Source organism: Sturnus vulgaris, chromosome 17 (assembly GCF_052056855.1).
Source record: "Sturnus vulgaris isolate bStuVul1 chromosome 17, bStuVul1.hap1, whole genome shotgun sequence".
In the NCBI taxonomy this organism is placed as follows: Eukaryota; Metazoa; Chordata; class Aves; order Passeriformes; family Sturnidae; genus Sturnus; species Sturnus vulgaris.
Window position 1 is genome coordinate 5,008,326 of NC_142259.1, and position 26,311 is coordinate 5,034,636.

At 48.5% G+C, this 26,311-nt stretch overlaps 1 protein-coding gene across 2 annotated transcripts in view; it reads right to left on the minus strand.

Moving 5' to 3' along the window:
• Positions 1-18,596, minus strand: part of LAMA5 (laminin subunit alpha 5) — an 85,477-nt gene extending 66,881 nt beyond the window's left edge. For both annotated transcript variants that reach the window (XM_088174763.1, XM_014873820.2), the window contains exons 1-2: positions 18,261-18,596; positions 12,487-12,639 (exon numbers count right to left, since the gene is read on the minus strand). In XM_088174763.1, coding sequence (XP_088030889.1) covers positions 12,487-12,639; positions 18,261-18,560 — 453 coding nt within the window. In that variant the 5' untranslated portion in view covers positions 18,561-18,596. The remainder of the gene's footprint in view (positions 1-12,486; positions 12,640-18,260) is intronic.
• Positions 18,597-26,311: the final 7,715 nt, after the last annotated feature.

A 26,311-nucleotide genomic window follows, 5' to 3' on the forward strand; every position in this document is an offset into this window, starting at 1 on the left:
CATCTCAAAACACAAGGCTTTCTGTATTGAGAGGTAATCCCATCTCTGCAGCAAGCTCAGAGCCAGAGGGAGCCTGCTAAAAACAAAACTGCAACAACTGGGGCTCTGCAGGGTCCAAATGAGCTCCACTCTCCTACCCAGGAACTCCCAATCAAGCATTTCAGCTGCCAGCCCCTGGGATAACACAAGCCAGGAGTAATAGCCCAGCACAGCCCTTACTCTGAGCATACAATTCCCCAGGCTCCTTAATAAGACACACTAATTTTTCACACTGTTAAGGGGAAAGCAAACAGCTCAGACATTTCTGTTCCTACATTAGCCTCTCAAGCACATTTGCTGCCTATCTTATCAGCAGCTTCAGCAGCCTAAGCTCTTTCAAGACTTTGGCCTTCAGAAACCTGGAGAGGGGGTGGAAAAACCCTCTATTCATTCTTTCCAAAGCATAGCACATTTTCAAGAGGACATTCCTACCATCCAGAACAAACAAATGTTCCCAAGTGTATGTTCTATGGGTTGTTTGAGCTGTAGCAAGTAAGATCAATACAGGTTCACTGCACAAGGTATTTAAATATTCTTAGAGGGGTTCCTGGGCCAGTTTAGAATTAAAAGGGAGAAGCCAGACAAAAGAATTCTTGTCTGTGCTTTAGACAGCTTGCAGGCTGGTTTTTACACCCAGAGTTTCACAAGCACAGCTCCATCAGTCAGGACCACAAGCTTGTTGGGACGGGCTCTCCAGAGCGTGCTAGGAGCTGTACAGATTTGGGACCTGCTCCATCCAGACATCCTAGGCTCTGCAGTACTAAAAATAAAAATTAAAAAAAAAATACTATAAAAGAGCTATAGTAAGACCCTTTTCAGTACTGCCAAAGCCTTGCTGATTTGCTAAGTTTGTTCAGGAAGCCCTTGGCTAAATCACAGGCTGAATAAAGAAACACTCAATACCCTTCCATAGGATACAAACAGGATTTTGTGCTTTGCATGAGACTTGAAACAGCATCTGCTGCTTCTGTGCTCAACAGTGAATTAAACCTCTGTAACAGTCCCAATTTTCTGGAGGTCCTGGGCAGGGATGCCAGGATCTCACCAGAACACAGTATGTACACAGATAAATGTCACCTGATCTGCTATGACAAACAGGAGTGAGGAAGAGCTGTGGCACCTTCTCTGTACAACATCCCAGGGCCCTGGACATCATTGCTTTGGCCACAGCAAGGAGTTAAGTCCCAGACACTTCAATTCACTACTTTTCTTGCCATTATCAGTACAGCTCTGAATTAGTGACAAAAATTACTTATCCCTTCATGGAGCACTTGGGAATAATCAGAGCCTCCAGCCACAGCACACTGAATGGCTCATGGTCACAAACTGAATTCTACTAAAAACCCCTGGCCTGTTGCATCTCAGCTCTTAATTCAACTAAAAAACCCCAAGACTGACTTTAACCTTGACAAGGCACAACTTGTATGTCTGTGACACAGCAATTTCCCATCAAAGACAGGATTTCAGATCCAGCCTGTCTGTAACCTACCCAAGTCCTCTTTTTCCTTGTATTTATGGCATTTAAAAAAAAAAACAAACACCAAAAAAACCAAAACCACATGTCATACACTTCACTTCCAGAGCTGCAGGAAATCCACTCCAAGTCGCATGCCAGCTTCAGCTCCAAGGATTTCCTTGGGCTGTTCTCTCAGCAACAAGGAGAACAAAGCAGCCTTGGCAGCAGGCCATGCTACAAGAAAGTATTTCCCCCAATTGCCTGGGATGAAGTGGATATCCTGTCACAAACCTGCGCACATGGGAAGGGTGAGGAGGGGAAGGAAACGGAAGAGGACGAATTAGCTCAAAATTGGCACAACGTGAGAGATCTCAGCTTGCCACCAAAGTCCCTGAAAGGATTTTCATTTTAAATGGCCAAGTGCCAGTGATGAATGACTCACACAAGCCTCAGGAACCCCAAGCTCTCCAGCACCCAAGAGAAGTGTACTTAAATCCTCTCTCTGTTGGATTTGGAAGGGCATATGGATGCCCAAGCGCTGACACCTTATTTCTGTCTGGTTCTTAACCCAGTTCTTGGAGGTGGCAAATGCCTGTCTTTCCTTGTATTTCTTCACCATTTCCAGGGCCAAGTGGTTTTGGAAAGCCCCTCTCTGGATCATTGTCAGGCTTCAGATCTCACATGTACCAAGATGACTCAGCTCCAACAGGAAAAGTTTTCCCTGCATCTTCTATTAGGTCCCTGCACCAAACCCAACTGCACCCAGCTTCTAGGCAGCACTCATTTCTGTAATTTCCCTGTTTCTGTAATTCCCCTGTGTGGTTCCTGCAAGCCTTGACAGCGCTGGCCTTAAAGCCTGGTCGTTAGCAGATTTCAACAAAGCCAAACCCGACACATGCAAGCAGGTTTATTCTTCTAAAAATCTGCATCCCAGCCGTGCACCACGTTAGCATTTGTCAGCAGGTTTCCCCAGCATGACACTGCCACTCACAGCCGGGTGAGCTGACCCAACAGCAGCACATAGCAGGGTCACAGCAGGATTAACATTCCCTACAGCACTGCTAACACCAGCACAGATCTGCAGCTACACTGTTGGTGTGGAGCTCTTGCTGCTGTTCAGACCTACAAGGCTCACAAGAACACGGGGTTTGTCCTCACAATCCCTCCAAGACCCCCTTATATTTCCAGCCCCGTTTACAGAAACTTGAAGCAAGCCCGCTCCAAGGCAGAAAACAACAGCTGGCAGAGAAAGAAATAATCAAACCCCTTCCTGGAGCCCAGCCAAAATCTTTGTGCCCACTAAGTTTGGGTGGATGCAGACTTTGCAAAAGCCTGGAATAGGATTAAGGAACAGCTTTAGCAAACAGCCAGGACAACAACAGTGAAGTCATGATGAAGCCAGCGATACAGATTGCTGTTTGCAGTCATGAGTCTGTGTTTACAGTTTGCAGCTATGTGCAAATACCAGAAAGCCATTCTTTTCCTCTTCCCATCAGGACTTGGCATTATGCACATTTAACTAGATCCAAGAGATGCCTACAGCACATGCCAGCTGGATTTTGGGCACAGGGCATGCTCCAATCCACAGTGATGGGAACTTGCAGGAACCCATAAATAGAGCTCAGCTGAGTGTGCGTGAGGGAGAGCTCTGTATCAAAGGAGGCAGAAAAAGAAGTGGGAAAGAGAAACTAAAAAAATAAATTGTGGCAATTCTCAGCTCGGCTGTTTGCTTGTCCCTGCATGGGTTACACAAACAACCACTGGCAAGACTCAGGATGCCAAGCAGAAGATGCAAAGTGATTCTCAGGCAGGGCACACCAACTAGAGCAAGTTACAAACACCAGCTCTGCCAGGAAATCTGCTCCATCAAAGACAGTTTACAGCACACAGCCTCGTGGAAAAAGCCAGTGATATGCAGATAAAGGCAACTTCTGAGGGAAACTGTTCTAACTTCCAGATAACCATGTACACTGTGCAACAGAGGAGCTCAGCTGGTTTAACCCTGCTGGCTGAGCCCCAGCTTCTCCAGGTAGATGTGGCTGGGAACAAGAGGCATGGTGCTTGCTGCCACATCATCTCCCAGGAATGTTTTGCTGTTTGACAGAGGGAAGGACAAGAATGCCAACCTACCATCCTAACACTGCTCTCCAGGAGCTCTGACTGACAAGACTCGGTGCAGCAGCAATTGCCAGCCCCATTACCTGCTCATCCTCTCCCTGCCTCTGTCTGGCTGCCTTGCCAAAGCCCTGGGGCCAGGCTGGGGTGCCTGGAGGAAACAGGCAACATGGTTTCCTACACTGCACAAACAGGAGCTGGCACCATCCACACTCACCTTCCATTAGCAGTGACCTCATGTTAACAAAGGCGTTTTTATAGTTATGCTTGGCAAGCCCTTCTGTGGGGAAGAAAATGTCACTCCTCTCATTCTTGTCAGAGTCTCTGGTGACCAAAGGAGTCCCAAACCAGGGCTCAGTCCTTGTGCAGTCATCCATGTGTCACTCTCAAGGCTTTGTCCTCTTCCTCCCTGGACCTCCCAGTGTGACCCATCCCTGCTCCCATCTCTCCTCCCCAACCTCCAGGATGCCTCCAGAAACAAAACCTCAGTTGCCACGTCTGTGTGAATAAGCCACATTTCCCTATTCAACTGCCACTGATCTGGAGTCCTGTCTTAAACCATTTAGGAAAACTCTTCCACCCCAGCACACCAGGCATGTGCCTTCCCCTCGTGTGTTCCTACTGATCTCTGCTTGTATTTCTATCAAACGGGAAGCAGTGTACTATTTATTGCACTGCTTGGCATTACACATAGGAGGGGAGGTCTGGAATTTGAAGAGCACTGAACCCAGAAAACAGGAAACGACTGAGGATCAAGGCTGGGCACAGCCTGAAGGCCCGTGTTTATGACTATAATAAAAGGATAAGGCAGAGATGAATGCAGGGCTGAGCCAGGCTTGGTAAAGCATCAAAAGAAAGGTGCAGGGGGCTAGAACAGGCTTGAAAGAGCAGAGAAGTTGACTAGGCAGATGATCAAAAGTGTATTTAGCATCCTCCCTGCCAGCCCCGTGGATCTGAGCCAGGACATGGCTGTGCTGGAGCTGCAGAGCAAGGACAGCTCCGGGAACCGTGCCCCAGGAAGCAGGAAGGGCTCACTTGAGGGGCTTCTCATCCTGACCAGGACAAGTGTCAAGAACTAAACTGGCTGTGCAATGCCACAGGATGAGCCTGTCTCTGTCCCACACAGAGAGCAGGGCTGGCAGTGACTCCAGGCTCAAAGCCCTCGGTTTCAGCAGCTTCAGCACTCAGGGCTGTGTGCAGGACATGATTTAATGGACCCACAGGGCTGAGGGATGCTCTCACTTGCTGAAGAAGTGACAGACAGAGGAGAAGGGCTGCACAGAGCCAAGCCAAGAGCTTGACTCAAGAAATCATTCTCTTCTGCAACCGATTTTGTAGTCACTGGTCTAGAGCTGCACAGGCTGTGTCATGTACAGAAAATGGAGATAAAATGCAGTGTTCCCATTCTGGGGGTGGGACTGAAAATGCTGAACCACTCATAGGAGGCTCTGTGTCAGAGCTGTGAACCTCTCTGCTTCCACTGGGTACAGTGACCTGCCCAAAAAGCTCCCTGTAACATCTCCCTGAAGGAGAACACAGCACACACAGGGGCCTGACCCAGGCAGTCCAGCTCTGTTCTAACTCACCTGGTACAGCCAGGTACAGCCTGGCCAGAGCTGACCCAGAGCAGGGTACCCACACAGCCCAGCCAAGGCACACTCCTGCTCTCCAGCCCAGCCAAGCAGGCACTTTCCAGGAGAACAGCAAGGAATTCCCAGGCTTGCCTTCCAGCTGTTCATTACAAACTAAAGCCTCCCCTATTCCATGCTCACCCCCAGGCTCTCTCCTAATCTTTGAAGAATCCCAAGGAGTTGAGAAGGAAGGGACAGCCTGGAGGAAATAAGCTCCACGGCAGGAGACCTCACTATCAGCCTCTTTGTTTCTCATCACACCAGCGTTATAAATAGGCAACAACACCTAGGGAGAAACCAGAGTGGAAATCTTGCATGCATTTCTCAGAACCAGCAATTATCCTTTCATCAGTCATTACCTGGAGCTGCTCTTGGGGGAAAGGCTGAGCCTTATTTTAACACCTGGCTCAGGTCTAGGCAGAGCAAGCACAGCCTCTGGGAAGATTAAGCTGTTGAAGCACATGGGTCATTTGTAGGAGATGCAAAGGCCAGGCAGAAACAACCTCCCTGAGGCCACAGAAGGTGCCACAGTGCTGAGTGATGTGCCCAGAGCCTCCTGCTCCTCCCTGTGCTCACAGCCTGGCAGATGTGAGCCATGGCAGCTCTTTTGGGAATCTGATGTTACAAATGAAATCCTTTCTACTCACTGCAGCCCTGGACGACTGATTTTAAGCAGTACTGGTTCATGACTTGAGTAAACACAGCATGCAATTAAAATTCACGTGTCACCCATGATTTACCTACACCAGTATTCTGCACATCTTTCCCCTTAACAGCAACCAACAGCAGCAGCAACAAAGAGGAAAAGTTTCAGCCTTGGCTGCTCTGGATCCTGGAGCTTGGCATCCAATTTGGCAAGGCTGTTTGAAAAGGAGAGGATGGGTCTGCTCTTGCTGCCAGAGGAGACAGATCCCCACTTGATTAACAACCAGACACTCCCTTCCCGCTCACCTGAGCGGCTCCCACACAGCCCTTGGAGCCAGGAATCTGGTGGGAGTTGGCAGATGGCCCTTCTCGACCTTTCCGTGCTAAGTGAAAGCAAAAATCTCACTTTATCAGCACAAAAAAAAAATAAAAACCAAAAAATTAAATAGCTGCTGGTCCAGGTCAGGGGAACTGCAGCTTTGAAGAAAACAGAGGAGACTTCACAGCTAAGTTAATTTAAACAATAAAGTGTTAAATAAATTGAGAGAGAAGATCCATCCACTGGGGCTTGGTGCCAGCTCCCAGTGCTGCATGCTCTCCCAGTCACACCTTTTCTGCCTTTCCCAGAAGAAGCACTACAAATATACACCCTGCTTCCACTCCACATCCACGGCAGAGGAGCCACAGGCAGATCAGGGAACTGCAGTTCTGAAGCCTATAAACAAAGATCCTGATCCACTTTTGAAGGATTTTATGGCAATTGGAGAGGACTCCACACAGGAGACGAGACTCAGGCTCAGCTGTTGAAAGGAAAAGATTTCTGCTCAGCCTACTTAATGTGCTTTATTTTTAATGCTGCTTTTGCTCCAAGAGCCAGAGAACAATTTGGAGAAAGAACGTCTTTGTTAGAGATTTTACGCCCCAGCCCTTTATTTAAGGTGCAAAAGCTCACAATAAATGTCACTAAGCTCTCCTACCCCTTTCCCACAGTGGTGCCTCAGCACAGTGAGGACCAAGTAGGAGTAATTACCAAATACTTACTCCTCTGCAGTAAGAGACGCTAAGAAAAGTTAAAAACATGTGGAAAAAAAAAATCTTAAATCCTCACCCATTCTTGCAATGGTCCACAAAAAAAAAAAAACAACCACACCAGGCAGGTAAGGCAGCCCCAAGAGAAATGGACACTGTGCATTTTCCAGGGATGTGTGCTGGGGAAAATGCTGCAGGAGACACCCCCAGTGAGAGGAAAGAAAAGAGACTCGTTCAACTTTCCCCCTGTGTACAGCAAGAAGGAATAAGAGTGCCCTCGAGGGAAATGTGAGCAGCAGCTTCATCACCCAGAGGCTGTGAGGGCTCCCACAGGAAAAGAAATGAAGTTACAAAAGGAACAAGTAAAAAGGGAGAAATTTAAATGGTTTTCAGCTGAAAATGCTTGCATGACCATCACCCCCCCATCCCACATCAAGCCTAGGGAAAGCAGACTCTAGGAGATCTTTATTCACAAAGAACCCCGAGTGTTGTCTTGGGATTTCATGAGTTAACTCCCCCAGGAGTGATTTTTCAATTAATTAAGCCAGGGAATAAACATCAGATTCATCTTCCCATTGAAGGCTTTAGCTGGGAACAGGGAGGTGAGCCTCAGCCCATCAGTTTGCAGGGATTTCCTTCCAGCTGCCTTTCAAAGAGGGCTCCTGAACACCTCCACCAGCAGCTCCCATTACTATTTCAACTAAATGAAAATAAATGTAAGGTAAGAAGCTGAGGTGAAACAAAATTTCAGCGTTGTTACACACAAGATACTATGCTCAGGATCAGTGATGTTCCTTTAGCATTAGGCCAGGTCTAACTCAGTCTAACCCTGCCAAAGATGAGTAAAAATGTAATACTCAATATTATATTAATGCTCATTAACAAGAATACATTTCACACAACAAGGACTGAGCTATTCATACAAGACATTTAGCTACATCTGCACATTTGTAGGCATCCTGCACATCAAACTATTGTGCCTCATTGGTCTTGAGGGGCCACATTTGCAGTGCAAAAGGGAAAGAAAGCAGATCTATGTCCTGAAAAATCCATCAGAAAAAACACCTAGCTCCTTCTGGGCCAAGTTTCACACTGAAGGAGCAGCAGCTTGATGGCCAAGGGCTGAACCACCTCGTGTGCTTTGGGTATCAACACCTTTACTCTGAAGCTGGAAGAGCCTGGCAAGCACCAGTTAATCATTGCAGAGGCCAGAAAAAGGGCAGCTTTGGCAGATCCCATTGTAATGAGTAGGAAACTCAAAGAGGTGCCTCTCAAAGCATGCAGAAAGTTATCAGTCTCCTCCCTTGCTGAGACATCCCACAGCGAGTACAGAACACACCTTTGCACTGGCCCTGGAGTGTGGCTCACAATTCCCTTCCTTTCCTTCCCATCTCTGTGAATTACCAATGAATGCAACAACTTCTTTTCCTCCTTCTAACCCCAAAGGGAGCTGCGTTTTAAGGAGCTCTGGAGGTGTCCAAAGGAGGAGGCTTCACTGCTCTCCTCAGTAGAAGTGAATGGATGTTGGTGTTTCTGTCAGGCACTGCCCAGCTAAATACCTGTGGGGAATCAATGAGAACTCTCTGCAAAGCTTCCGTGTGAAATCCTGCTGCTCTCGTGTCACCAGGGCCAGCAGACAGCACAGGGGAGATGGGGCTGTTACCCAGCCACCTTCTCACTGCAGGAATTAACCTCGAGCAAGCACTGGCACGAAGCTCCTGCTCTTGCATGACTGCAAGCATTCCTCCCCCACAGCTTATCATAAAGCACCAACTATCCATAAACATCTCAAGGAAGGGCTGGCCTGGGTTCACCTTCATGCAAGGAACATGTCAGGCTCTGGCAGGGAGCCAGCCATTCATGTTTCTTTAAACCTTGTCAGCTCTGACTCAAACGACCTTTTTTGGGGAAAAAAAAAAAAAAAAGCATCTTCCATCACATCCCTTCCTCCCCCTCCACCCACTGTGGCACTTAAATCACAGCAGGATCACAGGGGACAATTCCCATGGTGGCTGTGAGTCATGGTGTCCTGTCCCTGTCCCTCTGCAGCACAGGCACGTTCCCATTTCCAGCTGGCCTGGAGGCTCCAGGCAGGAGAGCAAACAGCCTGGAGCAGCAGCACAGCAGGTTTAAGAGCCTCCACAACATGGACCTTTGCCCTCCAAGCCAGGTAGGACAGACACTTTTTGGGATTTTGGCAATTCCAGATTATCCAGCAGTGTCCTCCCAGTACACAGCACCCTCAGCTCTTCTACTCTCCAAAACCCGACCCGTGCTTCATATGGTGCATGATGTATTTTATACCAAATTCATGCAGTGGCCCAGCCATTCATCCCAAATATACTAAGCAAAGGGTCATGATTAAAAGCAATTTAAAAAGTTTCCTTCTCTATACTCCTCAGCACCCTAAAATCCATTTAACTTCCCTCCCTGGAGCTGTTTGTCATATTTCTGGTGCTCAGACCTGGGTCTGACATGGAAACCTTCAAGTGACTTTTCTTCCTCTTGCAGCTTTTCTCTGCCACCAATTCTGAAATGAAAAAAAATCACTCCTCCCCAAGGAGGCAGGAACAGACAAGGTCCCAGCAGGAGCAATTCCCATCCAAGCCCCCAGCAGATAATGGGACACAGCCCCTTCCCTGGGCAGGGTGGGAGCCCTGACCAGCCTTGCTGATGAAGCCATTAGGATCAGGCTGCTGCTGGCACTATGACATGAGGAGAATGCTTAATATCCTCACACCAGCTGGGTGGCCAGCCCAAGCCATTCTGCAACGTATTTTCTGGCTGTGAATAATCCTCCTTCTCTCCTTCCCACTGGATTTTAACACCCCTGTGAGGAGAGCAAGCTCCCAGCCAGCAAAAAGCAAAGACCAAGAGGCTGCTTAATTAACTGACCCTCTCCCAGTTGCCACAGCCTCGCCAAAGGCTGGAGAAACCCAATTCCAGCTGGTAATTAAGCACTTGTGGCTGGAGAGGGACAGAGCCAGCAGGGAAGCACAGCAGCAAAGGAAGGGGCTGACACCACAATGCCCTGTGCCAGCCCCTGTGTGCCCCCAGTGCCATCAGCACTCCAGGCACTCATGAGACCCCAGAGGCACAAAAGCTTTTAGTGGCTCTGAGTCCCTTAAATTAAGCCTTAATTGGTCCAAAAGCTCTCTAGATTGATACACAGAGCCAAGGAGAGGCCTTGTTTGCCAGCCAAAGAAAAGCCCTGCTGTCAGACATGCTCATGAGGGTGTTGCTACCTGTGCAGTTTTCACTGGTATCCAAGGAATTTGGGAAGCCTGGCTGCCAGGTACACTGCCTGATCCTGCACTTGCCCTGCTGAACACACTGGGTCCCAAGAATTCCTCTCTTCTATCCTTTCAACCAGAGTTGACTTCAAAAGGAGGAAATCAGCGATTCTCTAACAATTAATCTGTTTCTATTGCCTGACCTACCAAAACAAAGGAGTTAAAAGCAAAGAACTGACTCTCACCAGGAGGATAAACAGGTTATTATAGCAATTACATGCAATAAGGCCATGTATGAAGGGGAAGCCACTAAAACCAGCTGAAGCTTTAGGCTTGTGCTGCTCTTGGGACCAGCTGGGTTTATGATGTATTGCAAAGGAAGGGAAGCAGAGGGTCTGTGAGCCCAGAAAAAATCCACACCAGGTGAAGCATCTTCCACCATCACCACACATGCAAATTCTGGTACCAATCCTGCAGAAATGATGGTGCAATCCCACCTCTCTGGGTGTCCGGGGCAAACAGACCCAGAACAGGGAAGGTCACATAGACCAATTCAGTTTTAACAGTACTGAAGTCCTCCAAATTATTCCAGGCTCTGGCTCCCAGCACAGCAGCTCTGAAGGCTGCAAATCCCCAGGTGAGCCAAACTCAGCAGCTTGCAGGCACACAGTCAGCTGGGTTAGCTCTGACCTAAAGCCAGAAAGTTGTCACAGAGAATGACAAAGAGGAGGAGAAGCTCCTGAGGAAAGCTGCTCGTTGAAAATCCCTCTCCAGAGAGGCTGTGAGTGACAGAAAAGCCACATTGCAGACTGGCCCTTGGTCACAGGGGGAGTGAGTGCAAAGCAATCCACCCACCAGCACATCCCTGCCAGCTGGGATGTTTGAGACACAGCAGATGCCACCTACACTGCTGAGGGCTCAGCTCTCCATGTGCAGCCCCAGGAGGGTTTGCCCACACAGCCCTGGTGCCCTGGGCAGCAGCAGATATTTCACTGCTGCTGCTACAGCACAGCTTTAGACAGCTGGCACTCATGGAGTAAATAAATTTATGAAGGGTGTTTGGCAGGCTCCAAACGAGTGCTACAGCAAGGCAGGCAGAGGATCAGAGCCAATCCTGGGGACTGAAGTGTGTGTTGGAGGCATCTAACTGAAGGGTATCATCATCAGTACAGCCTGGCTATCTATGGATGCAAATCTGGAGTCAGGCACCTTGCAAACTGCAGTGACAAATGAGCCTTTAGCAGAGAGAGTAAAGATCCACCCGTGAAGTCACTGTGAAGTTTTGGTATCTGAAAAATCTCAAAATCCCTGCAAAGCAAAGCAAACTCCCAAAGCTGTGACTCAGCCCCCAAAAGGCTCAGAGCAATAACAACAAATAAGTTTCCTGGGGGAGAGGTGAGATGTCCATAGCTCCAAAACTGCCCCATCCCACAGGCTTCCCAGCCAAGGAGGTCCCAAACTTGGGACTTTGGGGCTGCAGGACTCATAGCAGAGTCTGGGGAAGCATCTCTTGGGAGAGGAGAGCCCATCCCTACCTGCTCATGGGGGCACTTGAATAGATACCTGTTAAAGTGCTGAAGACTAACAGAGCCAATGTCCCAAACCCTGAGTGACAAGGTCTAAGGCTGCCAGGGAGCAGGAGCCCCACATATCCCCTGTCCCAAGGAATTCTCCCATGCAGCAGCTGGAGCAGCAGACCCAGAGCAGACCCACAGCTCCTCAGGCTCCCAGTGCCTTCCTGCCAGCACAGCTCCAGCCAGGACACCTTGGCTGCTGTCCCCTCTACATGCAGAGGGAACACTCCATTACCAGAGGGACATTCTGCAGGGGAACAGGAGCAGCACAGGAGGTGACAGAGAGGGTCTGGCAGCTCCACTGTTACAGTGGCAATTCCCTCTGACTTGCCACCAGTGGAGACCAAATATCCATTGTCACCCTTTGTCTTTTACAGGAAGACCTTCAGCACGGACCTGCTGTTTTTTCAAGAGTTTTAAATACACCAGTTAAAAGTTTTAGAGCCCAACCTTGAATTTCTCAGGGCTGTATTTTCCCATTTTGGGGTGAGGCCTTGCTAAGTGTCCCCCCTTTGAGAGGCAGGTACCCTCTAAGGGCAACAGCACTTACATAATGTGTCCACAAGTGACTCAATTTTTAGGGAAGATCTAAATAGTAACAACAAGGAGCACAACGCAGTGAATATTACAAACAGGTGAGAGGTTTCTCTTCCCTATTTTAACCAAAGCCTCCTGCCCTGTCATTAAATGATGGATTTGAGAAGCAGAAGAGCAGTTCCTCACCAGCATGGTGTACAACATAACAAAGAAAGGATTTGTGTTACCTGTCCAAGGTCCAGGGTGACGTTGACCTGGTTGAACTCCAGCCCCCGGGAAAGGGGGGGGCTCTGCCACCAGCGCTCTGTCCCGTCAATGGCATTGGTGATGGGGTGGGCCTTGTTGCTGTTTGCAGAGGAGCAGATGTCACAGTACTGGCCCTGGCAGAAAGTACAAAAACAACATTTAACTCCGGCCAGAAAAATGTGGTACAAAGCAGTCAGGTATCACAGCAATTCAGAGAATACAGGGTGTGAGCCTGCTAATGTATATCAAGATACAGAAAGTTTTGTTTGCACCAATTTAAAGTGTGGATGCAAAAAGGTACATGAAAAAAAGCTCAAAACCCCCACAACCACCCAATGTATAATTTGGACTGCTCAGCATCCCTTCTGGATTTCAGCTATGCAGTGAACATTGACAAAGGATCCCAGACTCAAAGGAGTGGTTAGCAGAGGAAGGAGTATCTGAGGGAGAAGCTGCACTGCAGTGGAGAGCAGTGGCTCAAACTCCACGGTCAGCAGCTCCTGTGCTGAGGCTGCCACTCACACCCACCCCTGTGAGCCCAGAGAGCCTGACCTGAACCATTCAGACATTTCTATGCACTCAGACTGGCAGCTCCTCTGCCCAGCTCCCTGCAATCCGTTTCTTGTCCACCTATTCATTTCACAATATACTTCTTTCAGCTGCATTTTCAAGCTTAGTCTTGCAGCCAAGCTCCTTTTGCTGATGATGCTGCAATGCAAGGCCAGAAAGGGACAGCCCCAGCTGTCAGCTGGCCAAGGACTTGCCATCACTTCTCTGCTTTGCTTTTGTGGCCAGGGGGTTTTGTCAGCTCCATGGACACACTGCCAGAAAAAACAACCCCACAACTTTAACAGCACCTCCTGAGCAGGATCAGACAAAGACCTGAGCTGTTAGGGGCAATTCTTTCTCTCTCAATAATGGACAAATGAATCTGACCCACGCTCAAAGAAACCTGCAAAGCACCCTGAAAACTGGCAAATTGTTATGTGGAGCCACTGTTGTGTCACTTGAATTGCTGCTACAAACAGCCTGGAAGGGAGCTGTGTCACGGGCAGTTTTCCTTTTAAAGGCGCAGTTATCCCCAGGCAGGAATGCTGCCCTTGCCTGCCCCAGCTGCAGCCAGCATTAATATTACACCAGGTACAAGATCTCACGTCCCCTTCCTGCCCCTACGAGGGCTGAGGCAAGACAGAGCCACCGCAGAACATGGGATTTTCCAGATGCTCCAAACTCTGGAGCAATCTCAGTGCAAAGGAAACAGATTTCACAGCATTAGTCCCCACTACCACATGCTTTGTTACTTGCAGACAATTATGCAATACAAATTATCCTGAGCAAGAACACTTTTAAATTAATTCCTCTAAGAGATGTGAAAATAGAGATGGGCAAGCACAAGGCCAAAGAAAAGGTGAGCTGAAAGCATCCAGGTAACCCTGACATTCATGCAGGGAGCACTCAGTGTACAGAGAGGTCACAAGGCTGGTTTGGACATGCTTTAAGCCAGGAGGGAGAGCAGACCAGATAAAACTGACCCAACTCTACAGCTCAGACCCTTAATGGAACCGGTGCAACAGGTTGTGTGGAAATTTCTGCTCCACAACACTGAGGTGGGAGGGGGGAAGTGAGGCAAGGTTACAAAACAGGGATAAATACCAAAAAAATAAAGTGCTTTCATACTTCAAATTCTTGCCACAGATGCAAAAACCATTTTGAACCCAAAGTTCACATTGATGGGAGACAGTCAAGTCAAGCTGAGTAAGAGGGGAGTAAAAATTAGGATCAGCTGCTCCACATTTATAATGCTGCTGTTGTCCCTCCCCGGGCAGCCTGCTGGGCTGGGAACACGTCAACAGCTGAAGCAGGTTTGCTGTTCAAAGTGTGATTAGCCTCTCTGATGCACCAGTTGCTCATTAGTTGTTTCATTAGAGCCAGACCTAAACCTGACCAGAATCATTTCCAGCTATTTGTATTTTAGAGCAACTCAGGCTCCTGCACATTGTGTCAGGCTCTCTACAGGGAAGTTCTGACATCAGCAAGAGGATTTTAATTAAAAAGCAATTGTGAGCTGCGGGCTGAGCAGAGACTGCAGGTTGCCAGAGCAGTAGAGGCGTGGACACTACAAAGGTATGGTCAAAGAAAGAACTTCAGCAATGCAAGGAGCTGCAGAATATAAAACTGCCACTATCAGAGCAAACTGCAGAGAGGGAGAGATAACAACGTTTGAATGAGAGGCAGCTTCCAGAGACCTGCAAGGCCTGATCCTGCCCAGGGCAGTGGGAACTTTGAAGTTTCCCCTGAGCATTAAGACAAGCTGGGCACCCTGCTGGCACCTCTCAGGGGACACAGATGGCTTTGTCCATCTGGCCCTGCCATGACCCAACACCAGCTCCCCTCACCTGATTCATCAGAAAGCCACAGGGAGCAAGGGGCTGCTGGGGATGAGGTAAAAAGGGCAGGAAATGGGGTGTAAAAAAGTACTGCTTGTGACAGAGTGCCTGCTTGCAAGCTGCAGATCAGCTGCTCACACAGAGTTAAGCAGGTGCTGCCTCACAATGTGTCTTTTCTGTGGGCATCAACACTTGTTCCAAAACTGTTTCCAGCCACAGTTAAACCACTGAAATCCAACACTATCATAGATGTAAACACAGAAGAGACAGGTACAGAGAGATACAGCACCAATTGTCACCTGGAGCACTGAGAGCCCTGGGCTGAGCCAGACTCCTCCTGCCACACACCTGAGACATGACACGGGATAAAGAGACACCAGGACAAATGGTCACCAACACTCAATGCATCAAAAGAGAATGCCACTTAATTCTGAGACATTCAGGGATGAAAACAGCTTCAGATTTCATGTTATCAGCACCTGGAAGGGTGAGGGCCAGAGCTCTGGTCAGTGCCACCGCTCAGGGCTGCAATTCAGCATGCAAAGCGGTGCTCTGAACACAGAGCTGGGGTAAAGACAGGCTGCAGAGAAAGCACAAGCAGCACTGCCTTGAAATCAGTCAAATTTGTTGTATATTCTTAAATTCTGAGGTCTATAATTGCTTTAATTAATGCCAGTAACCTGCCTCACTGTTAGACTCCTAATCTGAAAAAATTATCTACAGCCCTGCCCCACCCTCAGGAGCAGTGCACCATCCCTGCTGGTTTTGGAACAGCCCCCAGGCACAGGAGTGGGATGGGGAACATGAGCACATGGCTGTGCTTTTGCAGACTTTTCTATCTTGGAAGACAGTTATAAGCACCTCCAGTAATGCTTAAACAAAATAATAAACCTCTGATCTCTCTTCTGCCTCATCCTCAAGACGTTATCATTAAGGCAGGGATGACCCACACTGAGGATTGAATTGGACAAGGGATGTAAACCTCCAAGGCAAATCCCTTTCAGCACACCTCAGCATTGCTGTGCCTCACATCCTTCCAAGCCGAAAAGACCCCCACAGTTGGAAATTCAGTCTTCTGCCAAAAAGCCCTGAATAAAGCAAAGGAAACTCCTTGAAAAGGTTTACAGCCTTCCCACAAGCTGTGCCAAAACCACTGCAAGTGTCTTTAAGGCAGCATTACTTCAGAAAACTTAATGATTATTGACATTTTAAGACCATCATGTTTAAAAGTCAGTGAACTCTCTTTTCAGCACTCTTCTACAATGTCAAATTAAACCAGCAGAAAACAGAGAACTGACTGAATTAATTTATTAGATGATTGTGTTGTATTATCCCAAGTCTTTAACCAAGCAAACGCCCTCTCACCACCACAGCATGTGGATGCCTGTTGGAGGGTCCCAAGTGGCATTTTCCCAGTATTCCTGGTGAAAACTCCTTATGCCACAGCCACATCACACATGAGCAGGTGAATGAAGGAGGGAAGGGACGCTGGGCTGGTGGGACACGCAGGCAGTGAGGACATGCATGTGGAGTTCATTATTGTTGTTTCAGTCTGCTCAAATTGAACATTTCCCTCCCACCTCCCTCCTTGCTTTAGTCACCGGGTGGTGCCAAGACCCCTAAAGGGGATGAATTGGGAACTCTGACCTCTGCTCTGATGCCTCCTGTTTCCTCCCCTCCCTTTTAGGTGCTGCCTGTGGTCACAGAAAGGAGCCACTACAAAAGGAATTTTCTAAAGCTTTCAGACTGAGGGAAGCCCGCTGGCCTGGGAAGTGGTGCTCAGATCAAAGCCCCCCTGTGCCAGAGCTGCACAGGGGACAGGAGGGGGTGGTTGCAGAATTCCACAGCTCAGGAGCCGTGTTTGGCAGTGGGGGGATGCTGGGGCTGTCCCCAGAGCTGGTACAGCCTGAAGGGTTTATTTCAGTCACCAGCATCCTTAGTGCTGCTCAGCGTCATGCTGAAGTAGCAGGGTGGCCAGAGCACAGATGGACACATGTGGAGTGATAAATGCACACCCACATTTGCCAGCTTTTCCAAGCTGCCTTAGCCTCCCAGTTTTGCTTGGCACACCATTCACATATTTGTTTGCAAGGGCACAGAGTAGCAGTTGCTTCTTCACCTTTGCTTACTCCTTTGCCTCACTGCAGGCACAATTACTACATCGAGGTCCCTGTAAGCCTCCTGCTACTGGGACTTCAGGCAAAGCTTCTCCAAGTCACAATATTTTACAGCACAGTGAAGTGAAACATCGCTTTAAAAGGTGGCAAAACTCGGAGGGAGGATACGTCAGGTTTTTGCCATCCAGTGACATCTTCAACCAGTTATACTACACAGACAGCACAATTCCATGTCATAACCACACAATAACTGGAAAATTCCTAGTGCAGCACTAACTCAGGAGAATATGGCCAGAATGAGAAAAATGCTTCAGAGATGATTTTGTAATAAAGCCAACCCCACAACAAGCCAAGAAAGGCTTGCTCCGAGAAAGTGACAGTTTTCCTTTGCTCGTCCTTGTTGTTAGGTAAACAGGGACAACACCACTGCTCCAGCGCAACAGGTGAGTGGCACCAGGACCCTCAGAAGCAGCACACAGAAAACACTGAGCAGCAGCTGGTGGATGGCTTCAGGACCACTTCAAATCAGAGCTGCTCCTCCCCTCAGGGGACACAGGGTCTGGAGTTCCTGCCACTAAACCCGGTGTTTTACAAGCCCGTTTACAACTGTTCTTTCCTCCCTTCAAGGGAGCCATAGCTGTTACACTGCAGCCTTTACCGTCCACATTCCTGGCTGCAAGCTCCCTCCGGGCAGCTCAAAATGGGACCCCTGAGATAAGTCACCTGGCATTCGCTTGTAAAATCCACTCACGTAACTCTCCCCTCTGCTCATCCCAGTGCCCCACCGAAGACACGGGGAACGGCGGAGTTAAAACACATCAAAGTAAATATTGTCAGTATCAAAGTATATATCAGTTCAGGACATATCACGGTAATCACTATCATATCTACCGTGACTACCAACGGGAATTTGGGTGCTGGCTTGCCTGGGATTTTATAAACACAAAGAACCCACAACTTTAAAAAGAATTCTCCGAGAACCCAGCGAGCAACTCCCGGCAAGGCTGGGAGAGAAACCGAGCACGTGCGTCCCCCGGCCCCGCTGCTCCGGGGGATGCCCTGGGACCAGAGCCCCCCTCCGTGAGCCCCCAGCCCTGCCCCGGCCCCGGCTGGACCAGCTCAGCCCGAGGCAGCCGGGGATGCGTGGGAAACCCGCCCGGAGCGGGGCCCCGAGAGCCGGGGGCGCACAAAGAGGGGGGGCTCGGACCCAGCGCAGCCCGGCCAGGCTCCGCTCCCCCGCCCCGGCCCTACCTGGATGGTTTGGTTGGGGTCCCCCCCGGCCACCGGGCCCCCCACCAGCTTGCAGTACAGATCCTCCACGGCTCGGCGCCCGCCGGCGCCCGCCGCCTCCTCGCCGCAGGTGGCGGTGGCGGAGATGCGGGTGCCTTCGGCCAGGTTGAAGTAGGGCGGGTGGAGGCTGTGCCCGTTCACATCGCTGGGGAAGGAGGCGGGCGGCCGGGCTGTGGCGGCGGGCACCAGGGACAGGAGCAGGGACAGGAGAAGCAGCGGCCGCCGCCGCCGCGCACCGCCCCGCTCCGCCGCCTTCGCCATCTTCGCTCGGCGGGGCCGGGCAGCGCTGCGGCACCGGCTCCGCTCCCCCCGGCTCCGCTCGGCTCTGCCCAGCTCCGCTCTGCCCCTCTCGGCTCTGCCCCGCTCCGCCGCGCTACTTCAGCCCCGGCTGCGGGGAGGGGCCGCGGCAGCCCCGCCGCCACGATTAATTAACCCTTTGCCGCCACGATTAATTAACCCTTTGCCGCCACGATTAATTAACCCTTTGCCGCGCCGGGAAGCCTCGCCGGAGAGGGGTGAAGGGATGCAAGGGATGACGCCCCCCTCCCAAATAAACGGGGAAGGGATCCCCCCGGAACAATGTGCCCATTGTGTCTGCGGGGCTGCGCTGCCCGCGGCGGCTCGCTCGGTGTTTTAGCGCGTTAAACTCCATTAGCGCATAGATCGAGTTATCTACAGGAAAAGCTATTACTAATTAACAAAACCGGGGAAGGCTTAAACAAACCCAGTTCGCTCTCCTCGAGGTATGCTGTGGGTTCTCATTTAATTTGGGCAGTGAAAATTTTACTTCCACTTTCCCCGGAAAGGATGGCTTTGGGGAAATGACTTTACCTTCTCACCTAAGGGGGAAGGAAGCAGCTGAGCTGTGATAACCCAACTTTCTCCCATCCCTTTGCTGCCCGTGGACAATCCCTCTGTGGTGTGACCTGCAAGGACCCATGCACTGCCAGGTCTTTATGCTGCTGGAGGGGAAGACATTTTACAGATGGAAACCCGAACATAAATATAGAGCAACACATAAATTAACTCATCAAACCACTGCTTTGATTTTCTGGCAAACATAAACTCTTTTCAAATCCAAGAATTAATTAATACACGCGAAATGTTGTGCCTGAACTGGACAAGACTGCATCTTTAAACTAGGACATATCAAGAGACCAGGTCTGGACTCCAAACATTTGGATTGCTGCGGTGTTTGAACCCCACAGGAAGCAAAACAAGCTCTTGAGAGTGTCCAGGTCTTCACAGGCTGCTGCCGGGCATTTGCTCTTAGCATCACATCGTCCTCTTTGGTTCTTACTTTCTGCGGATTCAGTCCTCTTGGAAAAGCTACTGTCTTAAGTATGAAAAGCTTTAAAAAGATAAAACCAAACCCCAAGAAACATTGTGATGCTTGTTTATAGCTCCACTAACTGAATTTCCACATAGCGTGTACCACCCAAGCTCTGCGATGACATTGATTTCAGCACTTTCAGGGACTTTTGAAAGATCCCTCTCGCTGCACCTGGAGCACTGTAAATAAGTGCATATATCGATTTACTGTAAGGTTTCCACAGGGCTCTGCGGGCAGTGGGGCACTCGCAGCCCTGCAGGCAGGTGCTGCTGGGGAATGCTGGTGGGTGCCAGCACCCAGGGGTGGAAGAGGAGGGCAGGAGTGCCCATGGAGGGTCCATGGAGCGTCCTTGGAGTGCCCATGGAGTGTCCATGGAGTCCCTGTGCCATCGGGAGCATCCAGGAGCATCCAGGAGCATCCAGTGCCAGCTGTGTCCCGGCGATCACTTTGTCATTACATCAGTGCTTGTGAACGCAGGGCAGTGAGGGGTGCCTGGTTCCACATGGTGAGGAAGCACTGGAGCACGGCCGCAAAACCCATTCACTTAGAAAGACTTCCTAAAGCGCTTTATTAACCCCTTCCTGCTTGCCCGCCTCTTTGGAGACCTTTCCCCTGGTTTCCCCACTTAATGCAAGATCTTATCTCTCTGCGGATGAATGTATCCTTTAAAAGCTAAATAGAACCTTTAAAAACAAATTCTTATCAAGAGAACAGACAGTCTTTGCCCTTTAAACCGTGCTTGAAAATGAGTAGGTTCCTCTGGGAACAGCCCACCTTTGAAAATACTTGTACTCTGCAGTAATCGTTAACTAACATGTTTATGTGGGGGAGACCAATACTCCACAGGACAGGAATTAAAACTTCCTTCAACTTTATCAAATGCCGTATTTAATTAGCTACTTACACCCCATGGCACCTGTAAATACATAAAAAGAGTTAACAAGGAAAGCAGGGCACTGATTAAGAAAATAACTTTCTCCCACCCCCACAAGAGTTTCAGGGCAAAACACTTGGGCCAGTCTAATATCTGTAATCCCTCTAGTGGTAATATAATTAATCTCCCTTCCAAAATGCAATTAAGGAAAGTGAAATCACAGTTAGCACGTGGGTTTTGTGGCACGGACTCAGGAACACCAAGCAGAAAAAATGACCCTTCTGCAGCCTGAAGTGGCCTCCAGTCGAATGCAGAGCTTCTTTCAAAGACAGTTTGAAGACTGAAATCATACTTAGGCTACCTGTAGCTGAGGGCATCTGAAGTTTTCCAAGAAGCAATGGAAATAATTTAAAGACAAAGCATTCTGAGGGTCTTTTTCCAGCACAGGAAGAAAAAGACAGAGGGTTTCTAACATTGCTAAACATTCAATTTAGAGCTTAACCAAAAAGTTGAGGTTAACAACTAAACTCTTTCCCTGATGCCATATCTTTTCAGCTACACTCAGAAAAAAAAAGACACATTTACTAAATTGAACTGGACACAAGTCCCATCTGGTCTAACATCTCATCTGAGAGTCACCATCAGCAAACATTTCCATTGAAAACTCCCATGGGTGGGCAAGGAATCCTCTGCTCCCAGAAGATATGTTGCCTGATTTATAACAGCTAGAGCTTAGCTTCAGTTGTGAAGCTTTCCTTCCATTTAAGAGGTTTTTCTAAGCATAAATTTCAACATCCCTGGACTCTTTCCATTCCTTTACTGCTCTGATCTCTCTTTGAATGTTACTGGTTTCTTCAGCCTTGCAGTGATGCTTCTTGGCTTGGCTTCACAAAGCTGGTCACAGTGACATGCTCTCAAATAAGAGGTGTTGAAGCAGAAGAGACCTTTCATTTTAAATCCAATCCACTACCAGTGAATGCAGAAAAAAACTAGAAAAAAATCCGGCCTGTAGCATTCCTACTCCAATCTTCTCTGAGCTTACATGTAGTAACACGACCTCAGCCCATGCTGTTATCCATCTGCATCCACTAAAGGCATCCAAATTCCACTGAAGGTTTTACTCTTGTCTCCCTAAAAACTGCAGGTCCATGAGAAACTTGCCAAAGCTGCCACCAGAAACCACAAGCTCTTTCTTCAAGCAAGCTGTAGAGTGACAGAAGGGGTTTGGGGGCGTGGAGGGACAGGAAAAGCTTAAAAGAAATCTGAGAACCAATTCAATGTATGGGCTCCAAATGAATTATCTCAATGAGGGAACCCAGTTCCTACAGCTGAACAAAGATTCTGCAAGTTACAAGTGAGAGTTTTCCTGTCTATACAGACCCTTTTAACCTGCAGCAGGAGCACAAGGAAGCATCCCATAGCCAGAAGCAAGTAATTCAGTGGTGACACAGACACATTCTGCTTCCTGTGAATAAATTCTCTGGTTTTATCTTGTCTGTTACACAGAAAAATGTAGGGAGTTCTCCTTGCTCCAGGAAAAGCAACATATGGCCAATGGAGAAAAACCCATTTCCTTCACTTGCAGAATTTCCTTCTAAGGCACCACCACAGAGCCATCACTGAGAGCAGAGCCTGAGCCAAGAGAAATAAGTGAGCATATGGTTCTTGTATGGTGTAGGGTCAGGAACATGTTATCTTAGGGAAGATTTAATCACTTTCCTGCTACCCTGCTGCAGGCTGTGTGAAGGAAAGTGTTTCCTGAGCTGTGCTCTGTGCTGACCCAAGAGCTTCACGCCAAGCTCAGCATTTGGAAGTGTGTTGTGTCTGGACACAAGTGTGTCAGGAGCAGTTCCCAGGGCTAAGAGCTAATTCTGCATGAGCTGGAGTTGGACTAACACAAGCCAGAAGTGCAATCAATATCCTTCAAGCACATCTCCACCTTTATAATTTTACAGTGTCCACAGGCTCTACCTGAGGAGGTTGTAAAACAAACCCACAAAAGGCATCAGCAGGTCTCATATGAGGTTTGTGTGGGGTTGACTGAGTTCACAGAGGCCCAGAAAGGAGCTCCCCTCCTGTTCACACACACCCCCACACATGCACATACAGACAGTTCTGCAAACAGCCCCCAAACAGAGACCCAAAGTACATTTCCCCTGTTTGTTCTTCAAACTGACAGCTCAATTACAGCTTTTTAAACCCTTCTGCATCGGGGGAGCAAGGGCACAGCTTGAATCTACAGTGGGAAAGGACTGGAGAGTTTTGGTGAAGGCATGAGGAATTTGACCAGGATCTGCCTTGGCTTCTCAGACTGGTTCGTTCTTATGAAAATATAAAGCCAAAGCCAGAGGGGATGACCAAACTCATCACACCACCATGTGCTGTAGCCTGCTTTTATGAAAGTATTCCTGGTGCTGGTTTTGCCATATTAACAGAAATAGTTAAGACTGGACAAACCAGACCAGACTGATAAGGTGGTTCAATAGGAAGCAACCCTAGGAAAGACATAATTTTTTATATCTTTCTTGGAATTGAATTACACCATGTGAAAATGCAACCCCCTAAAAATGCCAAGTACCAAGGAGCACTGGCAAGAATTAGATTAGGACGCATCTGGAATGTACAGTTATTTCTTCCTCTCTCAGTAGAATTACTTTAATGTGTTTTATCTTTGTTTCCTTTATAGTGTTCCTCCCTTAACATTTATTCAAAATTGAAAAAGACTGTTTTGAGACAGAGCTGGTCAATTTGCCATGCCCAAGCAGCACCTCTAAGTTAAAACCAAAAGGAGCAGACATCTGTGTTTTGTCTGCTGTGGACATTTTCACAAAGAGATCAAGAAGATTCATAATATAGCAGGACATGTTACTCTACACCAGAGAATTCAATTCACTTTAAGGTCAGCCTGTACCTTCCCTGTAATCAAATGGTTCCAAAACCCTCCCAAAGCCAGAACAGGTGTTTCATTCATACTGTCTGTCTACCTGGCAAGGACCCAAATACTTTCTTTTAAAGCCTAAACTCTGTATTATTCTGGGGCACATGGAAAACATACATAAGTGCTGTCTCCTAGGCACGCTTCGGGCTCGGTCATCATTAGCTACGTGTTTTTCTTTGCACAGCTCAAACAGGAACACAGCTGCTTTTATGTTAATAACTAAATCATGCTTTAAATGTGCCACACAGCCTTGCCTTGAGCCAGAAGGGCCCTGCAGATTTAACGAGCTGACATGTCAACAGAGATCAGTTCACCCACCAGAAAAGTGCAGCTACTCCTGGGGTGAGCTTTGGTGGTTGTTTAGCACTGCAGGAGGACCAAGAGCCCCGTGTCAGGTTGAATCCAGGGAGGAAGCAGGGGGATGAGGGAATGTGCTCGGGGTGAAAAGCAGTGCAGTGCTGGGGTTACACCCCCTCGAGTGTGACAGGGCAGTGGGGGCAAACGGGAGACACACAGACAGAACACAGAGCATGCTTTTGCTCCGTGTCTGAAAGGTGGGACACATCCAGCACTGCAAATGGGAAACTGACTCAAAGCTGACTCAGAGAATAGGACTTTTCCTATTCTGTCATTGTGACTTCTTTGAATGCCTGGAAGTTCATCCTCCCACAGATTACTTCACCCAGGGTTGTTTCTGTGCCCTGTGGCTATGTGCACATAAATACTCTTCAGGCATGGGGTCATGACATACCCTTGTTGCCTTCCATCACATCATATCCAGTTTTTCAAAAAAATGAGGTGGAAATTATTGGTAGCAGATAAAAACCCAGTAGCACTTCTAATCTCTGTCATACAGGATAGTTATATTGCCATCTTCCTATTAAATCCCGTTTCATTAACGAGAAATAATACACAGCTAATGAAAAGCCTAATTAGTAATAAGCAAGCTGGCCCAGAGGAAAGAACATCTCAAGCAATATCCCACACTAGCACATACCCTTTTATTTTCACGAGTGTTTTCCCAAAGGAAGAGGATGCTCGGTCCAGCACACAGTGGCTATGGCTCCCCAAGGAAATCAGCTTCCCAAGGGAATCAGTGACAAGGAGCAGAGTCAGAGGAAGGTGCACAGAGCCAGCAAACACACCAGTGACGGCCACAGCCCTGAGGTGTGGGGGTGGCACTGTCCCCATTTGAGGGCACCAGCCTGTACTGGTGCAGGTTGTGCTGCTCCACTCTGAATGGAACCTGGCACAGCTCTGCTGCTCTGCATCTTGCCACAGAGGATGAGTTCATACCTGCATTTTCCATTTATTTCAGAGCTGGAAAGAGGGAGATTAGTTGCTACCCAAGATTCTCCTCAGGGCACAAAGGCAGTGCAGGATGACAGACGGAGTTTAGCTTCAGCTGCGCATTGTGGGCTCTGCCTATGGGAAATGCTTTACCTTTTTTTTTTTTTTTTTTTTTTCCCTCTGGGATACATTCAATCCAAGCACAATATTGACAATCAACTCTTCTTTCTGAGATTCCCAGTCTTAATCCGTGGGACTTGCAGAGGGCAAAAGCATTGTAATGAAATATTAGCAAGAGTTGCCTTGGTAACTGCCCAGATGAAGCCCTCTTATATTCACTGAAGTCCTCCCAGCGTGACTAATACCTCCTGGGCTGTAGTTACACCAGTCTGAACGTCCTGAATGCATGACCAAGTCAGCAGAGCAAACACACTCAAGCCCCATTTATACAGTTATGGCTTAATCTGATTATTTGTAGTTTGACCAAGTGCAAGAGAAATTTGTGGAGCTTCACTCTGCAGCTCCTCTCTTTCATCTCATCCTTCTTGATAGCACAGGCTAGGCTTTCCCATTCTACAATTTCTAAGACAGAAAAGCCAGCAGCTTAACAGCTGAGTGCAAATTGCAGTCATCTGTTGTAATGCATTTGGTAACATTTTCTTTATCCTGCTAACCTTATCAGAGAGCGGAACACGTGGGGAATGCTGAGGGCCTTCATGCAATGCAAACTAAGAAACACTCCATGCTCAGATCTCATCAGCCCTTCTGCCACGAAATCCAGATGTGACCAAGCCTGTCCCCTCACGTCCCTCCCAGGCTCCCTGGCAGTGCAGGCACACTGCTCCCCATCTGCTCTGTGCAGTCTGAGGTGCTCAGGTACCTGCTGCTGGCCGTGGACAGCTTAAGGCTTGCACTAAACAGAAATTCTCTGTTTGAGCAGGTGCCTGTGAAGAGAGGCCTGGATTACAGCCCTGCTGTCCCCAGGAAGGCTGGCACCATCCCACCCACAGCAGGAAAAAAACCTTCAGTTCCCTTGTAAACTGCAGCTGACAGCCCCGACTACCAGCACTGCCCCAGACTTGGGCTTGCTCCTTGTGCTGGTTCCCTCCATCCCCCTGTCCACCCCAAGCCTTAATTTTCATTTTGTGAAGCTCCTTTCACAGCCAGGATTGAGGATTTATAGGTCCCAGAGAGAGCAACTCAGTGAGTGCCCTGATTGTCACTCTTGCTCTTATTTCTGGGAAAAGGATTCATTTCCCGGAGCAGGATGAGGGCAGAGTGCCTGAAGGAGAGGAGGCTTGCAAGAGCAAGAGTTGTCATCATTCACCACTGACTCACACACCACAGGCTGGGAGCTCTGCACAACAAGGATATTTGTGCCTTTCTTTAGTGTTTGTTCCCCATGTGCAGCACAAGACAGATTTCACACCTGTGTCCACCATTGATAAGAACAACCCATGGTTTGGGCTCCATATCAGGAAAACATTTTATATATTTCCATTGTCACAGCCATTAATCTGAAATCTAAATTGCTTCCTATTTGGGAAAGCATCTGAGTTTTTTTTCCATGCAGATTA